Source organism: Rhinopithecus roxellana, chromosome 12 (genome assembly GCF_007565055.1).
Source record: "Rhinopithecus roxellana isolate Shanxi Qingling chromosome 12, ASM756505v1, whole genome shotgun sequence".
Classification (NCBI taxonomy): Eukaryota; Metazoa; Chordata; class Mammalia; order Primates; family Cercopithecidae; genus Rhinopithecus; species Rhinopithecus roxellana.
The window spans coordinates 32,261,079-32,277,769 of NC_044560.1; the positions used below are offsets into that span (position 1 = coordinate 32,261,079).

At 43.9% G+C, this 16,691-nt stretch overlaps 1 protein-coding gene across 6 annotated transcripts in view; it reads left to right on the forward strand.

Moving 5' to 3' along the window:
- The window catches only part of ZNF570 (zinc finger protein 570), a 56,857-nt gene that overhangs the window by 30,519 nt on the left and 9,647 nt on the right, over nucleotides 1–16,691 (forward strand). Inside the window, exons 1-4 of one of the 6 annotated variants that reach the window (XM_030913094.1) lie at nucleotides 2,089–2,221; nucleotides 3,381–3,519; nucleotides 13,567–13,682; nucleotides 14,473–14,518. The exons of 1 other annotated variant lie outside the window; for it this stretch is intronic. In XM_030913094.1, the coding sequence (XP_030768954.1) occupies nucleotides 14,504–14,518 (15 nt within the window). In that variant the 5' untranslated portion in view covers nucleotides 2,089–2,221; nucleotides 3,381–3,519; nucleotides 13,567–13,682; nucleotides 14,473–14,503. 4 more of the 6 variants (XM_030913095.1, XM_010385674.2, XM_030913093.1 and 1 more) reach the window with 4 other exon arrangements.

Sequence of the window (16,691 nt, forward strand, 5' to 3'; positions counted from 1 at the left end):
AAGAGGAAACTGGTAATAATCTCCCTCTGACAGAATAATCTCACAAGTTTAGAAACCTTACTTAAAGAATTCAGAAACCCTGTCTCTACTAAAAATACAAAATTAGCCAGGCATGGTGGCGCATACCTGTAATCGCAGCTACTCAGGAGTCTGAGGCCGGAGAATCGCTTGAACCCAGGAGGCAGAGGTTGTGGTCAGCCGAAATTGCGCCAATGCACTGCAGCCTGGGCCACAAGAGTGAAACTCCGTCTCAAAAAAAAAAAAAAAAAAAAAAAATTAAGAAATGTCAACTGTAGCATTTAACACAGCATTGAAGTTATCTGTTGACGCATAGCAAATTACCCCAAACTCAGAAGCTTAAAACAACAAAAATTTAGTATCTCACATACTTTCTGAGGGTCAGGAATATAGGAGCTGCTATAGCTGAGTGCTTGTGACTGAGTCTCTCATGCAGTTGCAGTCGAACTATTGACAGGGGCTGCATTCATCTCAAGGTTTGACTGGGGCTGGGAGATGTGCTTCCAAGGGTGACCCACTTGGTTATAGGAAGGCCCCAGCTCCTCCCAGGATATTGGGTGGAGGGCTTAGTTCCTTGCTACATGGGCCTCTCCATAGGCTGTCTCGGTATCCTCATGACATGGCAACTACTCTCAAAGTGGGGGCAGCAGCCTTTAAGACAGAAGTCAAGGTGCCTTTTATTATTATATTTAATCTCAGCAGTGACATCTATCACTGGTACTGTATTCTATTAGTCTCACAGTTCAACCCTGGTACAATGTGGGAGGGAACTACATAAGAGTGTGAATAGTAGGAGGTAGGAATCATTGGGAAACATTTTGGAGGTCAGTTATTGTATCAGTTGCTAGGATAACCAGTGGAATTAGGATTTTTTAAAAAAGCCATTTTCATAAGACAAGGCAATCTTTTCTAGAGATCTTCCAATTTGACCTGTGATATGCAGAGCACTGCGTTAGGCGGTATCCAAGGCAGGCCTGTAGTGAATGCTGTTGGTACCCAGCCACTACCCCTGAGCAGTCATATGCAGACCGCTGGCTTCTTACTGCAGGCACCTATAGACTCAGCCTAAACCTTCCCAGGAGGCAGGCTGGAAGTGCTGGAGCTTTAACACCTCTGGAGTGGCTCTAAAACAATGGGGAAGAGAAATGGTGTAGACATGTGTCAGCTTCATCGGCCTGGGGGTTGTGACAACTTGGAAGTGGTTTCTACACAATTCCCCAGAGTTCCCAAGCTGACTGAGCCCTCACTGATCACAGAGCTAATCGGCTCACCGATGCACTGTATAGTCGTTCCCATCGCTCCCGTCTCACTTCTCCATCCCCTACCTACCAAATAAACTTCTTGCACTCATATTCTTCCCTCAGGTCGGCTTATCGGGCAAGCCTCCTCAGGTAAAAACCTTGCTTTCAATATTTCCTTTCCATTATGCGCTAAGAACTCAGATCTCTTCCCACTGCGGCAGCCCCGCCCTTTCCTTGCGGCTCCGCCCTTTCCGTGAAGTCACGCCCCCTCCTCAGGCTGTCTCTGTCTCCCTAAAAGAAGAGCGAGTCTCTTCGCTGCTCTGTAACTCCCAGAGCTGGTTCAGAAAAAGTTTCACATTGCCATAGGGTAACTCCTCCTAGGAGAGGCTGCACCCATTGCACGTAAGAAGCGGTAAAACTGTTCGCGGCCATCTTATCAGGCTGCGGGAAACAAAAAAAGCTCAGCGTTGATGTCTGGGCGCCGCCATGTTAGTCACAGGAGGTTTTGGCATCTGAGATGCTGAGTTAAGAGCAGAGACGACATCTCTGTTTAGGGATCCAGGGACATTTGCTTCTCCTTGTCCTAAAATAGCCTTATCTTTTGGTCGGGCAAAGAAAGGGCTTAATCATCCGTTGTACGGCACAGCTTTAAACATGGCCGCCCCCAGTAGGAGTCAGGCGGGCGTCGCCATCATACCTCCCATTACAGCTTTGAGAAACCCAGAATCCTGTTCTCTGGAAGGTTGTCGGGTGGCGGCTGACAGCTTCAAAGTCGCAATTGAGTCTGCGCACCGGCCATTCAGGATGGGACGACCTTATACCGCGATGAGGCGGTGTGGCAGGACGATCAATTTCAGATTCTGGGCGCGGATGCAGCATAAATGGGAAGGGTCGGTTTGAGAAACGGTCAAACCTGGGGACCGGCGGAGGCTAGTGACCTGTCGACTACGGTGGCCGACTGGGTCAGTTATGGGTGCCCGTGAGGGTCAACGACAAGGGGACTGAAGGGTTAAGAGATTGGGCGTCTGAGCCTCTCGGGGCCTCAGTGGTGGCGGACAGAGGTTGGCGGGAGTCAATGGCACAGTCTCTGAAGAAGATGGTTTGGGAGTGTGTGGGAATCAATAAATGCGAGTTCTGTGAAATGTCTTGATTTTCAGGGTGCATGGGGTCAGTTATAGTGGTCTTCATGGGTCTGGGGTCAATTGGGATTTTTCAGACACTGGTTTAGAGAGCTTTAAGGTTAATGATCTGAGCCCGAGAGGATGAGTGATCGGAGGTTCTAAGTTCTGTGGGCAGTAATAGTTTGGGTACCGGAATTGGTGATTGTGGAAACTTTGGGGTTCAGTTATGAGGGGGGTCAGTGGTGATGAATATTTGGAGAAATGTTTTGGGCCATCGGTGATTGAGACTTACTTCATATCATCGGTGGAGGATCGGAGAGTAATAACGATTGGACTTTTGTAGATCAGGGAATGGAGAATAGAGTCAAGTGTGCTTATCTTAAAGGTACGCCTCAATAAGGCTCAGTTATTCGGACTGTCACTTGTGGGTGGGGGTGGGGCTGTGAGAACCAACAATTAATCCTCAGTCGTTGGGATATCATTGGCGAACAGTGTGGGTTCACGATTGGGGGCTGTGTAAATTCACTGGCAATCAGATCGGATCAGCGTGCTTTGTAGTTACTGACCAGTAGTCTCTCCTGGTCAGATTTAAACATACGGGAATATCAGTGACTATGAAAACCTCTGAGGATTGGAGATTGGAGGCCGGTGATTGGGGACACTATGTGTGTCTGATTAGGAGGCTTATAAGGGTTGGTGTTGAGGGTCCTGAAATGTGGAGATTGGGAATGGGAAAATCACAGATTTGAGGCTGCAAGCCTGCATAATGGGAACACATTTCACTCAAATGACACTCCCTAGCTGAATAGCAACCAGTTCCTCTCCACCAAGGCCCATCTCAAAACTCTTTTCTGAACCCACACCCTGTTTATTGTTCTCCACAATAATGAAAATAATTTGAAAGGATCGCGTGCTAAACTTATCTAAAGTACCATGTCATTAAAGATGTGGCCTCTATTGTTCTTATTAGTGATCTAATGCATATTTTTTCCTGTTTAAGGTTCTTTCTGGCAAAGGTAATGACATACGCATCTGTGACAGCATCCCAAGAGCGAGCCTGGTTTCTGGAAATCCATTCTGACTCTGTGACAGCGGGGATGGATGTGACCTTGCCCGTGGTTAGAAAACAAATTTACTGAGTAAGTATCTAAAATGATAATGTAGGCTGGGTGCAGTGGCTCATGCCTGTAGTCCCAGCACTGTGGGAGGCCAAGGTGGGTGGATCATTTGAAGTCAGGAGTTACCAGGCTGGTCAACATGGTGAAACCCTGCCTCTACTAAAAACACAAAAATTAGCTGGGCGTGGTGGCGGGCGCCTGAGGTCCCAGCTACTCTGGAGGCTGAGGCAGGAGAATCATTTGAACCCTGGAGGTGGAGATTGCAGTGAACCGAGATTGTACCACTGCACTCCAGCCTGGATGACAGAACGAGACTCTGTCTCAAAATAAATAAATAAATAAATACAAATAACAAAATAAAATAAAATGATAATGTAAAAGATTTGGCTGAAAGAGCAAATTGAGAGTTTAGAAAATACTTTCATCTAGGCTCAGCTTAAAAATAAATTATCAAAGGAAGAGAAACTAGATTTGGAATTTATTGTATTCTGAGAGTGTGTTTGCCTTGTCCTATATATTTTATGCATAGCCACATTTAACCTCCACTAATCAGTTCCTTATAAAGTCCTGGCAGAAAAAATTCGAGACAGATAAAGCCACAACAACCACAAAACAAAATTTAAAGCTACTTTTAGAAACTGTTCCTCACTGAAATTGAAATTGAACTAATAGTTATTAAAATGGCTGAGATGGGATTGCAAATAAAATGGAAATAAGATTTAAAATAATAGATGTAGGGGATATAAGTGCAGTTTTGTTACATGGATATATTTCATAGTGGGGAAGCCTGGGCTTTTAGTGTAACTATCACTTGAATAATGTACATTGAACCTGTCTGGTAATTTCTCATTCCCTACCCGCTTCCTAGCCTCCCTCCATTCAGAGTCACTCATGTCTATTATTCTGCTTTCTATGTCCATGTGTATACATTATTATCTTATAAGTGAGAAAATGCAGTATTTGACTTTCAGTTTCTGAGTTAGAAAATAAGATTTTGACCATTACTCTAATGAAAAGGTACAATGCCAAAACAATATTTTAACTTTAAAAAATTATTACATTTGATCTTTATGTAACCTTCAGAAAAAGCACAATGCCTGTAGCATCTTAAGAAATAAAGGCAGCTGGATGCTAAGGCAGGTAACATCTTTCAGAACCCACATAGGTCATGTTTTAGTTTTAAAAGCAGATAGTCCCTATTTTTCATTTGCACAGAATCAAAGACAGATAGCTGCTTAGCGTGGGTGAAGTAATAAGCCAGGGTAAGGAGTTTGAGTATTTTTTTCTCCACGTTGATTCCCTTCACCACCCATACTGTGCTCAGTGCCAGGTTTCAGAGCAAATAATTTAAAAAAAATTTTTTACATAAACCTTTTATTGTGATATAAGATATAAGCAAAAATGTATATAAATATGCAGCTCAATGAATTGTCACAAGGGAATACCCCTGGGTATTGCACTCAGATCAGAAAACAACATTCTAGCACCATGCCCTCATGATGCCCCTCCCGGTCACTACTCTGCCAGAGGGAACCATTCTCCTAGCTTCTAATCTTACAGATTAGTTTTGTCTGTTTTTGATCCCCAATTTAATGGGATATTCACTGAGGGGAGGAGTACCATGGGGAGAGGCAAGATGTGGCTGTGTTTGAACAAAATTTCTTTTTCTTTTTTTTTTTTTGAGACGGAGTTTCACTCTTGTTGCCCAGGCTGGAGCGCAATGGGGCGATCTCAATTCACCACAACCTCCACCTCCCGGGTTCAAGTGATTCTCCTGCCTCAGCCTCTCAAGTAGCTGGAATTACAGGCACGCACCACCATGCCCAGCTAATTTGTATTTTTAGTAGAGGTGTATTTTTAATTTGTATTTTTTAGTAGTGAGCCACTGCGCCCAGCCTGTGTTTGAACAAAATTTCTAAGTTTGAATGGAGACAATTTCATTTATATAACAGACATTTCTCCAGGTCATTAAATATTCCCTTTTTGGGCAGGCACAGTGGCTTACGTCCGTAATCTCAGTGCTTTGGAAGGCTGAGGTAGGAGGATTGTTTGAGGCCAGAAGCTTGAGACCAGCCTGTGCAACATAGCGAAACTCCATCATTACACAAAATTTAAAAATTAGCTGGGTAGTCTGGCCATGTTGGCTCACGCCTGTAATCCCAGCACTTTGGGAGGCCAAGGCGAGTGGATCACCTGAGGTCAGGAGTTCAAGACCAGCCTGACCAACATGGTGAAACTCCGTCTCTACTAAAAATACAAAAAAAAAAAAAAATTAGCTGGGCTTGGTGGTGGGCACCTGTAATCCCAGCTACTTGGGAGGCTGAGGCAGGAGAATTAGTTAAACCCAGGAGGCAGAGTTTATAGTGAACCAAGATTGCACCACTGCACTCCAGCCTGGGCAAGAAGAGTGAAACTCCGTCTCAAAAAAAAAAAAAAAAAAAAAAAAATTAGCTGGGTGTGGTGGCTCACACCTGTGATCCTAGCTACTGGAGAGGCTGAGGTGAAAGAATTCCTTGAACTCAGGAGTTCAAGGTTGTAGTGAGCTATCATCGGCCCTAGCCTGGGTGACAGAGTGAGACCCTGTTTCAAAAAAAAAGAATTCTGTAAAAAAATTGAGGCATAATACACATGTAGTCAAGTGGGCTTATCTTTAAGGTACAACTCAATGAATTTTTGTATTACAGAATCCTGTAACCACAGCCTAGATCAAGATATTCATCGCTTCTAACACCTTGAAGGTGTCCTTACTGGTCAATACCTACTGCCACCCCAGGGGTAACTAGGGTTTAATATAGTGGATTACTTTTGCCTGCTTCTGAATTTGAACTGAATTTCATGTATCCCCTATGAGTCCACTTGATTGACTCATATTCATTGAATTTGATAGGATTCCATTTGAATCATATACATGTGAAGCCAAGGCATTCATACCATGAGGAAATTTTGTTTGAAATTCTGAAACCACACAAATACTAGGACAAAATTCTAAACTGAAGGCTGGGTGTGGTGTCTCATGCCTGTAATCCCAGCACTTTGGGAGGCTGAAGCGGGTGGATCAGGAGCTGGAGACCAGCCTGGCCAACACAGTGAAACCCCATCTCTACTAAAAATACAAAAATTAGCCTGGTATGGTGACGAGAGCCTGTAGTCCCAGCTACTCAGGAGGCTGAGGCAGGAGAATCATTTGTACTTGGGATGTGGAGGTTGCTGAAAACACAGTCGACTATCCAGTAACAGATATGAAAAGAAAATTGGAGTACCTATGTGAAAGCATAAAACATTACATTTTGAGATATATAGAAAGTCTTGAGTAAATACTCAAGCCTTGTTCTTGGATTGGAAGGCTCAACAATTTTCAGAATTTTCTTATATGAATGGACAAATTCAGTGAAATGTTAAGCAAAATCTTAAGAAGGGATCTCTTTGCCCCAAATTATAACAGAATAATTCGACAGTTTATGTTGAAGATGAAACATTTGAGAATATCTAGGACATTTATGAAAAATAATAAGAGGTAATGTGCTAAACAAAGCTTTCAAACATACAGCTTCAGGAGACAGAGGCTACAACCTAAGAGGAAGAATAAGTTGACGGAGAAGATACTGAGTTCACTTTTGTGAAACCACAATGGGTGGCAATGAGAGACCTATGATCTAGTTTTTTTTAATTTTTTTTTTTTTGAGACCAGAGTTTCCCACTTCTTCTCCAGGCTGGAGTACAATGGCGCGATCTTGGCTCACTGCAACCTCTGCCTCGCGTGTTCAGGTGATTCTCCTGCCTCAGCCTCCCGAGTAGCTGCGACTAAAGGCGTGCGCCACCATGCCCGGCTAATTTTTACATTTTTAGTAGAGATGGGGTTTCACCATGTTGGTCAGGCTGGTCTTAAACTCCTGACCTCAGGTGATCCACCCACCCCAGCCTCCCAAGTGCTGGGATTACAGGCGTGAGCCACTGTGCCTGGCCTATGATCTAGTTTTAAGTTTGTGACTGAGAGCATCCAGATGATGGTATCTATATGGTAAAATATGACTTTTGAGTTCAAATGTTAGGGACTGATAAGGGTGTGTAAGTCACAATCATGTCACAATGCTGAGATGGTGCTCATCAGATGGCTGCCATGCTGTTAGAAGAGTGACTGACTGCAGGGCAATACTGCTTTCCAAGATTGACTCTTTTATTTTCTTCTTTAATTTGGATTCTTGCTCTGTCACCCACAGTGGAGTACAGTGGTGCAATCTCAGCTCACTGTAACTTCTACTTCCCAGGTCCAAGCAATTCTCCTTCCTCAGCCTCCTGTGTAGCTGGGACTACAGGTGTGTACCACCATACCCAGCTAATTTTTGTATTTTTAGTAGAGATGGGGTTTTACCATGTTGGCCAGGTTGGTCTTGAACTCCTGGCCTCAAGTGATCTGCCCACCTCGGCCTCCCAATATGCTGGGATTATAGGCATGAGCCACCGTGCCCAGCCTAAGATTGACTCTTTACCAAGAAAGAATGATTGATTTCATCTTCACGCGGATTCTCCCCATAGTTGCTCAGTTTTAGGGAGGAATTGAGGCTGAGGGAGGAAGGGAACTTTTTCACATTTCCTTACTTAATCAGGATAGGTGGCACTGCTTTTGTCTGCCACACTTGGCTCTGTGTTCAGATGGGCATCCCCAGTAGGAAAAAATCCATTTTTAAATAAAAAAGGAAAATTACTGACTAATTTTTCCTTGTTGTTGAAGGAAATTGAAGAAAACATTCATGATAGTTTTACCATATGTACCCAGTTACTGTTTCCTGCCTTAATAGTTTAGTTGGTATCTACAGCTGGAGGTGATTTTAGTAATCTACAGCTGGAGGTGCCTGTAATCCCAGCTACTTGGGAGGCTGAGACAGGAGAATCCCTTGAACCCAGGAGGTGGAGGCTGCAGTGGGCTGAGATCGCACCACTACACTCCAGTCTGGGCAACAAGAGAGAAACTCTGTCTAGAAAAAAAAAAAAAAAAAAAGGCACGTCAAATGTTGCATTGCTCTTTTAGAAGGCAAATCTGTCTCTGAGAGGCAGCAAGACTAAGAAGTTATAAACCGAAACACCACAGCCAGGCTAGTCGGGTGTCTATCTCAGTGCTGCTGTGTGCTAGTTCTTCAGCTCTCTCAGGTACTATGTCTTTATCTAAAAATGGAGTAGGACTCGGTTTAGAGGGCAGTGTGAGGAATAAATGAGTCAATTTGAGGAAATAACCTGCACAGTGCCTAAGTTGAGATCAGGGCTCAATAAATACAAGCTAGGCTTTTTTTTTTCTTTTCTATTTCTGTCAGTTTCTATGATGTGTCATAGTTTTATTTGTTCTTCCTGTGTAAGACCATGCTTGTTTTGATTGGTCATTATTGTAAATTTTGTTATTATTGCTATTATCTAAATAAATACATAATTATGAGGCTATTGGAAAAGTTAGAAAATGAACACTTCAAAAATGCAATGTAAATTCCTTTCAATCCCCTCACTCAGAGAAAGCAACTGTTAATATTTTCATAGATTTGGACTTACATAATTTAAAAAATAGAATTATGCTTCACATTGTATGCTATGACTTGTATTTCCTGCTTCAAAATACATCACAAATGTAGTTCCAAATCGGAGTACACCACTCCATTACTATTTCTTTTTTTTTTTTTTTTTTTCTGAGGTGGAGTGTCACTCTGTCACCCAGGCTGGAGTGCAGTGGTGCAATCTCGGCTCACTGCAGCCTCCACTTCCTGGGTTCAAGTGATTCTCCCGTCTCAGCCTCCCACGTAGCTGGGATTACAGGCGCCTCCCACCACGCCTAGCTAATTTTTTCTGTTTTTAGTAGAGACGGGGTTTTGCTATGTTGGCCAGGCTAGTCTCAAATTCCTGACCTCAGTTGATCTGCCTGCCTTGGCCTCCCAAAGTGCTGGGATTACAAGGTGTGAGCCACCGCGCCCGGCCTCCACTACTATTTCTAATGTCTGCGTTGTGTTCCATTCTGTGGCTCACCAATATCAGCCCGCCAACCTTTTAATTGCTGGGACAGGTTGGGTGTGGGATTATAGGCTCACACCTATAATCCCAGCACTTTGGGAGGCCAGGGTGGGTGGATTGCTTGAGTCCAGGAGTCCAAGACCAGCCTGGGAAACATGGCGAAACGCTGTCTCTACAAAAGAAAAAAAAAAAAAAATTAGCCAGGTTCGCTGGTACACGTCGATAGTCCCTCCTACTCGCGACGCTGAGGTGGGAGGATCATCTGAGCCCGGGAGTTTGAGGCTGCAGCAAGCCATGATCATGCCACTGTACTCCAGGCTATCTCAAATAAAGAAATAGATAAATGAAAAAATAAATAAATTATTGTTGGTACATTTTGATTGCTTCCAGTTGTTTTACTTTTGTAAGCAAAGGTGAGATGAACATCCTTGTACCTTTATCTTTTATTTTAGTGAGACGAATTAGTTCATAGAGACACATTATTGGATGTTGAAGAGTGGTTTAATGAGTGTGCACTCTAAAAATTCTGATAGGGCCGGGCGTGGTGCCTCACGCCTGTAATCCCAGCACTTTGGGAGGCCGAGGTGGGTGGATCATGAGGTCAGGAGATTGAGACCATCCTGACTAACGTGGTGAAACCCCGTCTCTACTAAAAATACAAAAAAATTAGCCAGGTGTGGTGGTGGGCACCTGTAGTCCCAGCTACTGGGGAGGCTGAGGCAGGAGAATGGTGTGAACCTGGGAGTCGGAGCTTGCAGTGATCCCAGATCTTGCCACTGCACTCCAGCCTGGGCGACAGAGTGAAACTCTGTCTCAGAAAAAAAAAGAAAAAAAATTCTGATATAAATTCCCTTCAGAAAGCTGTAATATCCTACCCTCCTACCAGCAGTGTAAGAGATATGATTTCCATCTTTACCAATCTTGTAAGCCAAAGACCATTTTAATAATCTTGTGGAAAAGACTTTTACTGAAAATACTACCAGAAGCAGAAACTATAAGGGGAAAAAAATCAACAAGTTGACTATTAAAAATAACCAATAAAACTTGTTTGGTATTTGGATACGAATAAACCCAAGTTTAAGGACAAATGCCAAATAAGGACAAATGTTATCTATAAAAACATGTTTATAACAAATATGACAAAGGATTAATAGCCTCAATATATAAAGAGCAGCTGGGTGCAGTGGCTCACGCCTGTAATCCCAGCACTTTGGGAGGCCAAGGTGGGCGGATCACGAGGTCAAGAGATCGAGACCATCCTGGCTAACGCAGTGAAACCCCGTCTCTACAAAAAAATTAGCCGGGCGTAGTGGCGGGCGCCTGTAGTCCCAGCTACTCGGGAGGCTGAGGCAGGAGAATGGTGTGAACCCGGGAGGCGGAGCTTGAAGTGAGCCGAGATCACGCCACTGCACTCTAGCCTCGGAGGCAGAGCGAGACTCCGTCTCAAAAAAAAAAAAAGAAATATATATATATATATAGAGAGAGAGAGAGAGAGAGAGCGTACTTGTAAATTAATTTTTGCAAATAACTCAGGAAAATCATAAGTGCATAAACAGATTGTTTACAAAAGAAATGCAAATGGCCAATAAATAGATGGGGAAAATGTCTTTCTCCATTAGAAATCAAAGGAGGGTAAAATAATAAATAAATGATGGGGATATTGAGACACAGAGAGACTAAGTAACTCATTCAACATCACACATCAGTAAATGGCAGAGCCTGCATTTGAACCGAGATTTTCTGGTTTTCAAGTCTGTTTGACAGCCTCTTTCTGTTTTCACAGATGAGGAAACAGGCCTAGAGAGGTGAAGTGTCTAGCCCGGATTCTCTCAGTTAGTCAGAGGAAGTGCTTGGCTTCAAACTTGTATCTGAGTCATTCCTTGGCTCAGGGAGTGACTCAGACACAAGGGTCTTTGTGGCAGTTTCCCGTGCTGCAGTCCCAGAGCAGAGTCATCACTCAGCGATGTCGCCTGCACAGCCTCTGCAGGCTTTTCCCCCTGAGGCCCCAGGCAGTGTTTGGGGAGGGATGAGTGGATGACTCTCACTGTGGGATCTGCTTATCTTCAGGTTCTCTGGGTGCCCTGCAGACCTTTGGATCCTGCCACCTTGCTGGATGTTAGGGTTCTCTAGCTCCTGCCAGCCCTTAGAACCACAGGACCTTGGTTACAACTTCTACAGAAGGCCCTGCAGCTGAGTGTGAGTTACTGTTGAGAGATGGAGCTGTGAGCGCCTGGGCAGGCCAGGTTAAAGACCCTCTATCCAGGAGAAGGGAACTTGGGATGAAAATTCCCTTCTGAAGGAATCACTGAGACCCCATACCTCTTGTCAGAGCAAAGACTCCCACATAAAAGGAAATAGCTTTATCCCTGAGCCAGAAGCTGACCAACCTGAAGACGTTCCTCTTTCCAGGGACTCTCCATGGCTACATGAAGGGAGGAGGGTCAGCCCAAGATCTAGGGAGACAGAGTGAAGGGAGAGGTAGGGAGGCCAGAGTCTCACTGCAGGTGCGATAGGTATGTTCTTTGAGAAGGGGACATCCATCTAGCCCAGTGCATTCTGCTATCTTGTGGTATGGGGTATGGCCCATCCGCTCCTTTATTCTTGCTGGACCTTTCTAGACTTACTCTCCTGTCATTTTTGGCACCTCACCTTGCCTCTTGGAATGTGATGAGTTCATTCCATCCTGACTCAAGAGGCAGAAAAGGCCCTGGATTCTCAGAACGGTGGTGGTGGCAGAATTTATGGGCCTACTGTATATGATTTTGTTTTGTTTTGTTTTTTGAGACGGAGTTTCACTCTTGTCACCCAGGCTGGAGTACAATGGCGCAATCTCTGAATTACAGACATGCACCACCATGCCCGGCTAATTTTTGTATTTTTAGTAGAGACAGAGTTTCACCATGTTAACCAGGTTGTTCCAGAACCCCTGACCTCAAGCGATCCGCCCACCTCGCCTCCCAAAGTGCTGGGATTATGGGCATGAATCACCATGCATGACCAGTTTTTTTTTTTTTTTTTTTTTTTGAGACAGAGTTTCACTCTTGTTGCACAGGCTGGAGTGCAATGGCGCGATCGCGGCTCACTGCAGCCTCCGCCTCCTGGGTTCAAGGGATTCTCCTGCCTCAGCCTCCCGAGTAGCTGGGATTATAGGCACACATCACCACACCCGGCTAATTTTGTACTTTTAGTAGAGATGGGGTTTCACTATGTTGGTCATCCTTGTCTGGAACTCCTGACCTCAGGTTATCCACCTGCCTCAGCCTCCCAAAGTGCTGGGATTGCAGGCGTAAGCCACTGCACCCAGCCTTTTGTTTTTAACTAAACATTTTAATTGGAAATTTTTTTCCAAAAAAAAGCAAGAATATTACTGTGGCCTCCTATGTATTCCTTACCTAGGTTCATCTATATAAAACCATGTTTGCATGTGCTGTCTTTCTATATACAAATATATATGTATATAGATAATTATGTCATATCATAAATATATCATTCTTATTCTTTCTTTTCTTTAACTACTTAAGACTAACTTGCAGACGTGATGCTCCTTTACCCATAAGTACTTCAGGGTATATTTCCTAAGAATGAGAACATTTTCTTATGTAACCGGTAGTTTTCAAAACCAGGCAATTAACACTGATTAGTAAGTCAGTGTTATAATGATTTAATAATCATGATAACTGGACTAATACAGAATATAGACTAGACTAATCCAGTCTACAACCAGATGTCAACTGTCACTTTATAGCAACTTTTCTTTTTTTTTTTTTTGAGACCAAGTCTCACTCTTGTCACCCAGGCTGGAGTGCAATGGCGTGATCTCGGCTCACTGCAGCCTCCGCCTTCTGGGTTCAAATGATTCTCCTGCCTCAGCCTCCTGAGTAGCTGGGATTAGAGGCACCTGCCACCACGCCCGGCTAATTTGTGTATTTTTAGTAGAGGTGAGGTTTCACCACCTTGGCCAGGCTGGTCTCAAACTCCTGACCTCAGGCGATCCGCGCACCTCGGCCTCCCAAAGTGCTGGGATTACAGGCGTGAGCCACTGTGCCTGGCCCTATAGCAACTTTTCTTTTTCCATCCCAGGATCCAATCCAGGATCATATGCTGCCTTCAGGTGTCACATCCTTTTAGTCTCCTTTAATCAGGAGCAGTTTCTCAGTCTTCATCTTCCATGAAGTCGACATTTTTGAAGAGTATAGGTAGGTTATTTTGTATATTGTAACTCAGTATGATGTCTCTCTTCATTGATTAGGTTCAGGTATGCATTTGGGGTGTCCCTAATCATTGATTAGGTTCAGGTATGCATTTGGGGTGTGAACACCACAGAAGGGATGTTGTACCCTTCACAGTGCATTATATCAGGAGGCACATGATGTCTTATATCTCATTACTGGTCACGTTAACTGATCACTTGATTAAGCAATACTGCCAAGTTTTTCCAAGGAAAAGTTACTTCTTTTCCTTTTATAATCATTAAATGTCTTGGGGTGTGGGGCATTTAGATACTATGGCAACCTTGCTTTATGGTCTACGCTTTATGACCTGTATAATATTTCAAAGTATTTGAAACAAGTAAGAGATAAAGGATATTTATTTGTTTATTTATTTATTTAATTTTTGAGACAGGGTCTTACTCTGTCACCCAGGCCAGATTGCAGTAGTAGGATCATGGCTCACTGCAGCTTTGACCTCCTAGGCTCAAGGGATCCCCCCACCTCAGCCTCCTGGATAGCTGGGACTACAGGTGTGCAACACCATGCCTGGCTAATTTTTTCTCTTTTTTTTTGTAGAGACAGCGTTTTGCCATATTGTCCAGGCTGGTCTGTAGCTCCTGGCCTCAAATAAGGTGTGAGCCACCACACCCAGCTAAAAGCATGGATTTTTGTACAAGATTTACAAAGGAAATTTGCAATTTCCAAGACAGGCCTAGTCCCTTACACTCTGTTCTCTGTTCTCTTTCTCCATCTTCTTCCCCCTACATGTCTACAGGTGTCAGATCTTTTTCCAAGAACAGCAGAAAATGATCGAGTACCAGGTGAGTATCACATTAAGTAACCCAGTTTTCCTTACTGGGGAAGCTGTCCTAGAAAAAAAAAGTATGCATTGTAAGTATGTACAGTTTGTACATACAGGCTGGGTTCTCAGGGAAGCTGACTCATAGATGGAGATTTTTCTCACCGGAGGTTTATTAGGCAGGCTCTTAGAACACCTGTAAGGCAGTGAGGGAAGCTCGAATGGGCTGAGGGAGTTGTTGAACAGAGGTCTCAGCAAATCTTATACTCTGGAGCTGGGATGGCCTTCAGCATTGTTGTGAATGGAGGCAAGGAGGCTTTTATATTCTGAAATCAACTAATAATTGATTGTAGGCTACCTCAAGGAGGGTAGATATGCTTGGATGGTGCAGTACCCTTTGGCCAAGGATAATTCTCAGAAAGATTTTAAGCTGGCCGCTAGTGGTAGCTCATACCTGTAATCTCAGCACTTTGGGAGGCCAAGGCAGTTGGATCACCTGAGGTCAGGAGTTTGAGACCAGCCTGGCCAACATGGTGAAACGCTGTCTCTACTAAAAAAAATACAAAAATTAGCTGGGCATGGTGGTGCGTGCCTGTATTCCCAGCTACTCGGGAGGCTGAGGCAGGAGAATCTCTTGAGCCCAGGAGATGGAGGTTGTAGTTAGCTGAGATTGCGCCACTGCACTCCAGCCTGGGCAACACAGCAAGACTCCGTCTCAAAATTAATTAAGTAAGTAAGTAAGTAAAATCAACCAAGAGAAGAGGCCCATGAAGCAGAGTTTAGGAGAGTTCCACACATAGAACTTCTGTCCTCTCCTAAGGGAGCCCAAAACAGTGCTAAATCCTCCCAGCAGTAATGTGTGCCAATACACATGGAGCCTTGCCAACCAGGAAAGTGCACCTAAGCCCTGGTGTCCGCTTTTTATTGGTGGTTGATCATGTAGAAAGGCTTGACTGTTCCCACTGCTGACCTCAGTTTCCAGCCCTTCCAAGAGGTTAAGCTGATGCCTGTGACCCAAAGCCCTCATTATAAACCACATAATTAGACTATCTAGTGTGACCCAAGGCCACTAGGTAAACAAGGACACTCTGAGGACATTCCAAGAGTATAGAGATTACTTCCCAGGAGCTGAGGGCAAAGGCCACACCTCTCTTTTGGCAAGGTCAAATTCTTTACCACACAGTCACTTAAAGACAGGATCACCAGGACCTTCCTAGGTGGGTACCCATGGGTCTCCCTCAGTGACTGTCCTGCTCCTTCACAACTTATGCTGGGATCTCCAGAGCTATCAGTTCTTTTTTTCTTTTTCTCTTTTTATTTTTGAGACAGAGTCTTGCTCTGTCACCTAGGCTAGAGTGCAGTGGCACGATCTCGGCTCACTGCAAGCTCTGCCTCCCGGGTTCACGCCACTCTCCTGCCTCAGCCTCCTGAGCAGCTGGGACTACAGGCGCCTGCCACCTCTCCTTTTTTTGTTTTGTTGTTTTAATTTTTAAAAAATTTTTGTGGCTACATAGTAGGTATGTGTATTTACGGCAACATGTTTTGGTACAGGCATCATGCAACGTGAAATAATCACCCCATGCAGAATGGGGTCTGCTCTTCTTTACAGCGTTCTATCTTTCTCTAATGGTTACTGTCCTGCTTGTGAACATCACCTTTCACACAGGTTACTATAGGGGTCTTTCCTCTCACTTCCCTCCAGGTCACCCACCACACTTCTCTTTCCATCCATTGGCTTTAAAACTGCCTGTGAGTTTACATTGAAAGTGCATCTCTTGTAGGCAGCATTTTTTTTTTTTTATTCAGTCTGACGATCTCCGCCTTTTTGGAGTGTTTAGTCTTTTTTTTTTTTTTTTTTTTTTTTGAGACAGAGTCTCATTTTATTACCCAGGGTAGAGTGCAGTGGCACTTTCTGGGCTCACTGAAACTTCTGCCTCCCAGCTTCAAGCGATTCTCCTGCCTCAGCCTCCTGAAGTGCTTGGATTACAGTCATGAGCCACCGTGCCTGGCCTGGAGTGTTCAGTCTTATATTAAATTATATTACATTTAATGTTTATTAAATTACATTATTGGTATAGTAGGATTTATATCTGTCATTTTCATGTCTGTTTTCTATTTATCCCATCTACTCTTTTGTTCCTCTATTTCTTCTTTCCTCTCTTTTGTTGTGCTATTGTAGATGAAGGGAACAGTTT